The sequence below is a fragment of the Vitis vinifera genome, chromosome 13 (genome assembly GCF_030704535.1).
Source record: "Vitis vinifera cultivar Pinot Noir 40024 chromosome 13, ASM3070453v1".
Lineage (NCBI taxonomy): Eukaryota > Viridiplantae > Streptophyta > Magnoliopsida > Vitales > Vitaceae > Vitis > Vitis vinifera.
This window is the reverse complement of record NC_081817.1, coordinates 28,780,828-28,790,587: the sequence shown is the minus strand read 5'-3', so window position 1 is coordinate 28,790,587 and position 9,760 is coordinate 28,780,828. Positions and strand designations below refer to the sequence as shown.

Genomic DNA, 9,760 nt, shown 5'->3' with positions numbered 1-9,760 from the left:
TATTAGCTAAAGACTTAAATCCTCTTTTTTTGTCTTTTGTGGCTAGGATTTCTTCCTTCCTTTCTTCAAAGTCTAGTACACGCACCTAATTTGATTCTCACATTTCCTATATTTACTATTTATGTTTTTATTAGATTAGTTAATTATAAATCTCTTATAATATGATAATCAACATTATTATAAAATAATGCTTATAATAACCTCGTTATTAGTTTATTACCTAAATGACTTAAATCTCTGTATCTTTTACGGGTCATGAATGTTGGTGTTCGATCATCTCTGCTTCCTTCCCACCTTTAATACTTGCACAAAGGGACGTCTAGGAGGTATTCGGGCAACGCTCTTTGATGGTTAAGTTAGTCAAGGTAGAAAATTTCAGAATACCAAGGTGAATTGACTTGCCATGTTACTTGGAGTCCCTAGTCATTTTATAATCAATTTCCTCTATATGTAACGCAATTCGTTTCTTCTTTCTTCTTAAGATGTTTTGATTATGTAACGTATGATTATTAAAGCCTAGATCATTAAGTTGCTCTTAAGGGTGGCCAATTTTATGGTTCAACAGTTTTATTTGATGCTTAACTTCTTCTTCGGATTTTTTTATTCGAGCTATTTACCTAGCAGATACCTCTACCGATGTCATCTATCATTTTCCTAGGCACCCTATTTGGTACCCGGTATCCACAAAGAACACATTTCCTTCTTCAATCTGACATATACAACTAGCTTGATTTTCACATATGTATAATTTACTATTTATATTCTTATTCAATTAATTAATTACAATTCTTCTAGAAATATGATAATCATCACGATAATCATAAGTTAGCATATATAATTAATATTAGTATTAAATAATAATTTTAAAACATCGTTGTCATGTTATTATCTAAATGACTTAAATCTTCCTCTATTTTTTGAGGGTCAACAACTCCTCAATCCCCTATTCAAACTCCCATATATACAATGTATAAAGTATTTATATTCTTTATCATATTAAAAGATGATAAATCTTTTACAATCATGATAACCAACATGAGAATCACGTATAAAGTAAGCTCAATAATCTAAACCTAACCTTTGATTTAGGAAATTTGAAATTGAGGTGTGGACCACTAATATGAAATGATATTAAAATCAAATCAAATCAAATCAAATCAAATCACTTTCACCCGTTAATTTGATCATCATGTTTTGGAAAATTCAAATAGATGCCATTGATGTGTACAATTAAATTAAACTTATTTAGTTAAATAGTTTTTGAGAAGAATAATAAAATTAATATATATTATTAATAATAAGTTTTTTTTTTATAATTTAAACCAATCAAATAAAAGTTAACAATTGAACCTAATCAAATCCCGTTAAGTTATTATACAACCAAAAAAAGAAAAAAAAAATCGTTTTTCGACTTTAAGCTAACTTTTAATTTTTAAGACATTGTTTTCAAAATGAGACCATATTTTAAAACAAAATTTAAAATATTTTAACACCCATTTGATAAAATTTTCAAAAATGATTTTTCATTTTTAAAAAATAAAAGACTGTTTTTAAAAATAAAAATTTATTTTTAAATCATATGTCTAAACAAACTCTTGATGTTTAAAATATATTTAAAACATTTTCATTAGTTTTCCAAGACATTATTCTAGAGCTAAGGAATCATAAACAATAACATTATTTTAAAAATAAATTTAACTGAGACCACTTTCAACATCAATCATACATAAGACCAGTAACATACATTTTGCTACATCAAAAAAATCAAATTTATTCAAAATTCCTTCAAAACTCTCTTCTTTTTTCTTTTCTTTTCTCTTTTTTTTTTTTTTTTTTTGTCAAACATCAATTTTTATGTTTTAAACGCCATTTTTATGTACTTGATTAGATTAATTAATCATAAATCCCTTCTACAAATATGATAATTAACATTATTATAACATGTTGAAAATTTTGATTTATGAGATTTGAAATTGGGGCATGGGCCACTGCCATGGCTGGCAGGCAATACCATTAATCAATCATGGAATGAATATTTTAGGTGAAATCAAACTTGGTCCTGATGGATGGACCCCATTAATTTGGCTTCATTATGATTAAAAAAATTAAAGTTAGAAGCAATCATTGATGTGTGAAAACTATAATAACACTTATTTTATTAAATGGTTTATGATAAAAATAATAAAATTAATATATTAGTAATAAAATATATTAATCAATGCCATAAAATAAAATATATAGCAATATTAATGTTTATTATTTTCAATTTTTTATCTTATAAAACATTTTTAATGGAAGGGTTTTTTTTGGGGGTCTCATGTAATACACTTGGCTTCGATGTTTAGACCAGGCTTAAACTTAAAAAATCAACTTAACCTAAGTTTGGTTTAAAAAATCAATACGAACCTTGTTCTAAAAGTCCTGCTAGCTCGGGTTGGAGTTAGATGTGGGTGGAATTATGCTTTGACCTAAAATTCTTAAACGAAGTTAGATCAAACTTCGAATAGAAATCTAATTCTATACGTCTTGCTCATGTCATAGATCTCATTGTAGGATCACGGTAATAAGAAGAATCAAATATACGATAATTTGTCTTTGATCCTTATGATTCATCGTATAAAATAGATATTATTTGATTTAAATCTACTTATCATCGTCCTTTTAAATAAGAGTTTGAGCTCAAAGTAGTCTTTACGAATTATTAAAAAATAAATACATTGAAGAACCCTTCTATTTTTTAAATTAAATATTCAAACAACAGTTCTACTTTATTTTTTTATTATTTATTTTTTTCAAAAAATATGTTTTAAAATGCTTCTAAAAGCTTGAAAAAAAATCTTGAAAATTGGATTTTAATACAATTTAGAAACCATATTTTGAAACGTGACTTTTAATTTCTATAAAAGCCATATTTTCAAAATCCAATTTCAAATTAATTTTAAAAAATAAAAACATGCTATTTGAACATTAATTTCACATATCATTTTTGGGTTATACATTATCAGAAAATAATGGTTGTGCAAAGTCAATATATACACAACTTATTGTTTATGTACTTCATTAGATTAATTATCCATAAATCTTTTTTACAAATATGATAATCACAACTTGAAATATATATGACATCAATCAATAATATAAAAGCACTCTTTGATTGATGAGATTTGAATTTGGGATATGGGCCAATGCCATGGCTGACACTTGACAGTGGATATTTTAGGTGAAGAATCAAATCAGAACAAATCAAACCTAAGTAGATCATGATCTTCCTTGTGGTAGACCCCATCAATTTGGCTCCTTTGTGATAAAAAATTTAGAGTTAGAAGCATTCTTTGATGTGTCCAAACCATTTTGAAGGGCATTCTTAAAAGTGGCAATTCTTAGGAGGAAGGGTTTATTCATTTATTTTATTTTTTGGGGGAGAATCTTACATGGTAGTCCTGACCTCAATTCTTAGGTCAAGCCTAGGGTTAAAAGATTAGCTTAAGCCAGGCTTAGATGGTGTTTGTTTTTTTAGATTTTTGCTGAAAGCAATTTAATTTTAGAATTTAGGTTGTTTGTTTTTCTATTTTTTCATGACTTATTATAAACTTTTTACATAATAAAAAAAGTTAAAATATGTAGCTTTTTCTAAATAGAAAAAATAATATATTGATTTTTTTTTACTTTTTAATATTTAATAGAAATAAAATACTACAAAAACAAACAACCTAATATTTAACACTATTAAACACTAAGGTTCTATTTAAAATTGAGTAAAAAAAACAAACACCACCTTAATCTTAAAAATCAATTCAAGCCTTGGCACACCATCTGAGCTCATATCGAAATTCGATGTGGGTCGGGTTGCATTTTGACCTGAAATTCTCAAATGGGCTTGGATCTAGTTTTAGGCTATGGATCCAATTCTACACTTCTCATCTGGCTTTATCTTTTACAACTCCTTGTCTTATGTAAATATTATCTGCTTTTAATCCATTGGTTCTCGTGTCCTCAAAAGCCGTCTTATTTTCCATCTCCATGTTCTCTGAGACCTGACTACCACATTGTTTGATATACTTTTATATAATATGCATACCACACCTACAATCAAAAGTTTATTCCAATAGAAACCAAATCCTACGCTCTTATAACAATTTTGATTGCTCTTACTATGATTCACCTTCATTCTCATTCTATTTTCATTCTTATTCTCAATTCTCATCTATCAAACGCACCCTAAAGATTTTATTCTAAGATAAGCATGTTCAACAGCATTAGGTTGTTGTACATTGATCAAGACCCGGTTTTTACAGACCACCATGCAGCTCATCATCCACCCTTTATCAAACGCACCATGCACTAAAGTTATAACTTAGATTTAGAACAAGCAAACAGTCAAACAAGAGAAAATTATAAAACTTTTCCTCACTTCTTTCTCTTCTATTATTTGTTCTTTTTATTTTCTTTCCCTCAAACTTTCTGGGAACAGAGATAGGAAACAGTTCTCAATATTGTTGGACTCTAATCTTCACTACAATCTACTAGATGACATCTAAAATTTCGTTTTTGGGCTTTGTCTTAGCTAAGAAAACTATCTTCCTGCATACCCTACAAATATATGATGACAGTGTTAATTGTTATCAATCTAGCTACCTGCTCTGGCTTCTAACAGCCAGGAATTTTCAAGCACGCATAACGATATTTTTATAATGACAGAGGTTGTATCACTAATCATCATGCATTCTCACAGATTCAGCAACAATCTATCTGCTAAAACACTCGTCAATCCCCAATCATTAATGCGTATATCCCTCAAAACTAGTTCTCAAGTGGGCATGTTCAACAGTTAGTAATCAACAGAGCTGCAGGTCTACACGCGTCTGTAATTTCAGATATCATTGCGAAATTTCAACCAATTTATTGAAAGAATCAGATCAAAATCCGTGGATCATCTGCATTACAAAATCAGGCTCATAAAATTGAGATCTTACAAAAAAATTTTACCTGACCAATGAGTTACTTCTCTAATTGGATATAATGCAAGCTTGCTGGGAAGCTGCTATCTGTTGGATGTGATCTACTGCTATCTGTGGATTCTACCTGGTCTCAATTAATTCGCTTGAGATAAATATTAAAAAAAGATGTCCCTCCACCACCCAGAAGAAATAAGCCAATCAGACTTCTAAATTGGTTGCTCTTTGTTAAAAATGTTGGAATGGATCAAAATGGGAGGCCCAACCCCCAAAAAATAAACCTTGGATGATATAAATTGTGCCTCAAATGTCTATTTCGCCTCTACCAGGAGGGATGCTTCTATAGAAGAATGAGGCCAGAAGGGTGAAAGTGCAACAACCTTTCCAATGACGATCAGTGTCGGTGATACTAGCTCTGCAGAGGAAATCTCATCAGCAAGATCCTTCAGTTCTGCAAACACCTGCAAGGTTGCAAAAGCAAATAAAATTGGTTTCTGACAGTAACATCAGGGGCATAACCTCATGTTTAAAAAAAATCCAAAACCTTGCCTCACATTTTTATTATTGTTTTGATAAGAACTTGAAATAAGAGATGTTTACATTGTGATAGATAAGGGAAAATAAAATGATTTTCATGCTTACCAAGCGCTGCTGTGGTGTGGTCCCTCGCTCAACTGCAACAGCTGGTGTATTAGATGGCAGACCATGATGCATCAACTTTAGGGCAAGAGAAGGGAGGGTAGACAAGCCCATGTAAACAACCAAGGTTGAATCAGGGTCAGCTGCATTCTCTGCTACAAAAAGAGGATCTGTTCCTCCTTTCCTTGAGTGCCCTGTTAGAAATCTAACACTATTTGCAATACCCCTGTGAGTTAATGGGATCCCCAGCTCTGCTGCTATTCCCGATGCAGCGGTTATGCCTGCAAAGAAGTGAGGAAAATATCATACCACTATACCCTAAAGCAATCTAAGGCACACAAGTGTAAACATAACAGAAAAGTACAGTTTGGGACTACTTCTCCTGGACTAATACAAGTGCTTAGGAATAATATAGCTGTCTAAGATCGCATGTGGCAACCACTGTCATGTATTCCATGAACCTAATGTTTTGTACAAGGGTTTGCATGTATGAGGGTGATTGCAACTCACTACTATGCATAAGAATCTATACTTTAGACAGTCCAGGTCTTCACTCATTGACTAAATTGACATTTTCAAAAGACCTAAATTGGGTGTTAAGGGCCCTAAATTTTTTTTATCAGTGATGGACAGGCCACCACCACAACAGAATGACAGCAGGTAAAGCAACTGATCCTCTGCAAGGATATGCCTTAGGTGTCTCTGTCAAGAGAACCCATGCTCAAACAAGATGAGATTTCACAAGTACAACAGATATCTCTTTTAATTTCCTACTTTTCTGAAAATATGGCAAGATTTGGATCAACTGTTGATGAATCATCAGTTTTTTTTTTCTTTTTTTTTTTTGCTGCAAATTCCTTGTAGTTTTATCCTACTGCCTGCTATATATATGAGCATTATAGTTGTAGCTCCACCAGTGCAAGTGTTTGGGAGTTTCCCGTGCTTGCAGGACAGTATTATAATAAAGGCAGCAGGCAAAGAAAGATTTCTTTATAGTTAAGTCTTTCTTCTCATCCCTAGCTCCATGCATCGGTAGAGAGTTCCCTTCAAGCTTAGTTTGGAATCCTTGGGTTCCAAAGAGAGTCAGCTTTTTTGCTTGGGAGCTATTTGGGGAAGAATTCTAACTATGGATCAACTAAAAAGGAGGGGTTGGGCCTTACCAAGTAGGTGCTATTTGTGTAAAGCAGATGAAGAATCAGCAAATCATGTGCTTATTCATTGTCCCAAGGCAGCTATGATTTGGCACCTTATTTTTGCTCTTTTTGGTGTTCATTGGGTTTTGCCCAATTCTATCAAGGAAATCATTCTTGGTTGGAATGACACTTTTGTTGGAAAGAAAAGAAAAAAGGCGTGGAATGCAGCCCCTTTATGCTTATTTTGGACTTTATGGAACGAAAGAAATAGAAGAATCTTTGAAGATATTGAATTAGCGAATCAAGCTATTTTACGGTCTTTTTTGTACATGTTTTCGGATTGGGTTAGGGTGCATGTAGATTGTGCTTCATGGTCCATTTTCGATTTCATTGATTGGTTGGGTTGTAACTAAGGGTTTTTTTTTTGTTTTTTTCTTCCCCCTTTGGCCTTGTTGCCTTGTACACTTCGTGTATACTTTCAGGTGTACTTCAGGCTTTCTTTATACAATTGCTATTACTTATCAAAAAAGAAAAATAAAGGCAGCAGGCAATGCTTTCAGCATTATGGCATTCCCATTTGTCTTGATTCCATTTCATTAAGATATTAAATCAAGAGGTCAAGACATTCCTAACAGAGTAATTTAGATTCATCAAGACAAATTTCACACATCACACTCATGCTATGAACAATAGTCTCGACTCCCAATCATATTCAATCAAACATCAACTTGTTTGACAAGGCAACGAACTGCAAAATAAAGCCCTTAACAAGATTTCCATCATAAAAATCATCAAAAGATTCTTAAAACAACAACAAAAATAGTGATTTTGAAGGGAGTTCAGACATCCTCCAAAAAATTCAAATGATCCAATTTCTCTTGGCAAATTCGAAGTAAAAATTCGTCATTGGAATGGGGTTTTAAAGAAAATGAGAGCGATCACCACAACCTGATGTTATACAATCAATCTAGTTTTTCTTTAAATGGTGACATTTTCAAGTTATAGCCATAATATTACTAAGAAACCCGGCATTTATGCAATGCACATCATCCATAAATTATGCATTTCTACTTTGAAAAGCTATGTAAAACACAATGGAGTCATTCAATTTTCAGGTGGTGTTCTTCGTTCAACACAATTGAATACAATTGCAATGTATCATACCTGGAATAACTTTCACTTGAATCCCCTGCTTTTGCAAAAAGTCCATCTCCTCTCCACCTCTCCCAAATACCTAATACACCCAGAAAATATTTGAAAAAAAGTTCAATAAAAAACACTAAACACAACATTTCTGAGATGATTCCGTGAAACAACTTGCAATGCCATACTCATCTTTTTCACGTTTTGCAATAGAAACTCACCAGTGGATCCCCTCCTTTAAGTCTCACAACTGTAGCTCCAGCTTCAGCAAAACTCAGAAGTAATTCATGTATCTCCTCCTGCAATTACAGTCAATAATTACTCATTTCCTCAATCAAGAACACACCCACTCACAGAAATTAAAAAATTGTGAAACCAAATCAAGAAATCAAGCAAACTCATAACCCCAAATCATCAAAACTTTGGCCCCATCTCACAAACAAAAGAAACCCAATTCACAGAAATCTTCAAACTTTTCAATCATATCAGACACCCAGTTGGAAATCAAAGATGCCCAATTCACAGAAACTCCAAAAATGTAGTCTTGAGAGAGAAAGAGAGAGAGATTTATACCTGGGTTCTGCTGTGGTATCCGGCAGTCTTCCCAACGTAGAGAAGTCTAGCATCAGGCCCAACAAATTCCAACACATCATTGGAGACCAGTCTATCATAAAGCAAAAGATGAGCACTCTGAATCACTCTCACAGCCTTCAGTGTCAAAAGCTCAGGGTCCCCAGGCCCAGTCCCCACCAAATACACATTCCCAGGTCCACAGCTCCCCCCTCCTCCATCACATCCTCCACTCTCCCTCTTCTCCCTCAACACTCCAAGCATCTTCTTAAGCTCTGGAAGCTGCAGAGCAATGTCATTCTCCCTCACTGAATTGGAATCAAATGGGAGATTCCATGAGGAGGCATCCTCCACCTGGGTATTGTACACCCAACTGTCCCTCTGGTACCTCTCAACGGAATGCTTCTCAGTGAAGGGCGAAGAAGAAGAAGAAGAAGAAGAAGAAGAAGAAGAAGAAGAAGAAGAGGTGCAATTGAGAGAGCAAATGGGGTTAAGCCCAAAGGTCTTAGCTTTCCCAAAATGGGATGAAACAGAACAAGAAGAGAAACCTGAGACTCTATTCACAAGAGCCATTGACACCAAGAAAGAGGAAAAAAATGCTTAATCTGATACAAAAACTGAAACTGGGAAGACTATATATGTATAGGCTTGATCCGAAGAGAAGAGTTCTGGTTTGATTTGGATTGTGAGCTTTGGTGAAGGCGAGAAGGCAAGCGTGGCTTTTTGCCTTTTGGGGTAGCTTTTTGGGCTTTGAAAGGGACAATGTTGGGGTTTGGGGATGCCGAGGGGCTTTGGAAGAGAGGGGTCCTATTGTAAACTTTCACCCACACACAGTATATGGTGGCTTATATATATATATATATATATATATATATATATATAGAAAATGGTCAAGCTTTTTTCAGATTTTCTAGTCTAGATTCATTGAACTTGGGGTGAAGAATATATCTCAACAAGTCTTATCTTAGTATCTTACCATGGTATAAAAGGTAAAATAAAATAAAAATAAAAATAGAAATAAAAAATAAAAAATAAATTCTAGTATCAAAGAGTTATCATCTTGGTTATTAATAAAGCTTCCTATCTTGTCCCATTATTTGTACTAAGCTTATATTTTTCATTGATGATTATTTTTTATATTTTAATTACATTTTATGAATTATTTGTCAAATTCTAATATCCATGATTCTATTTCTATTTTTAAGCTATTTGAAATAAAGTAAGATTTGATAAGAAAAATTGGTATAATATTAAAAAAATATATATATATTTAATAATATTTGCTAACAAATTTGGCTAATGTGATATTTTTTGGGTATG

General features: G+C 32.8%; 1 protein-coding gene across 1 annotated transcript; it reads right to left on the bottom strand.

Annotated features, from left to right (window-relative positions):
- Positions 1–4,877: 4,877 nt before the first annotated feature.
- LOC100852901 (S-adenosyl-L-methionine-dependent uroporphyrinogen III methyltransferase, chloroplastic) lies at positions 4,878–9,264 on the bottom strand. Its single transcript, XM_003633532.4, has 5 exons — positions 8,444–9,264; positions 8,092–8,169; positions 7,892–7,961; positions 5,598–5,875; positions 4,878–5,416 (listed from the first exon to the last, which is right to left on the bottom strand). The coding sequence occupies exons 1-5, from the start codon at positions 9,011–9,013 to the stop codon at positions 5,267–5,269; spliced, it is 1,146 nt and encodes a 381-aa protein (XP_003633580.1). The 5' UTR covers positions 9,014–9,264; the 3' UTR covers positions 4,878–5,266.
- Positions 9,265–9,760: the final 496 nt, after the last annotated feature.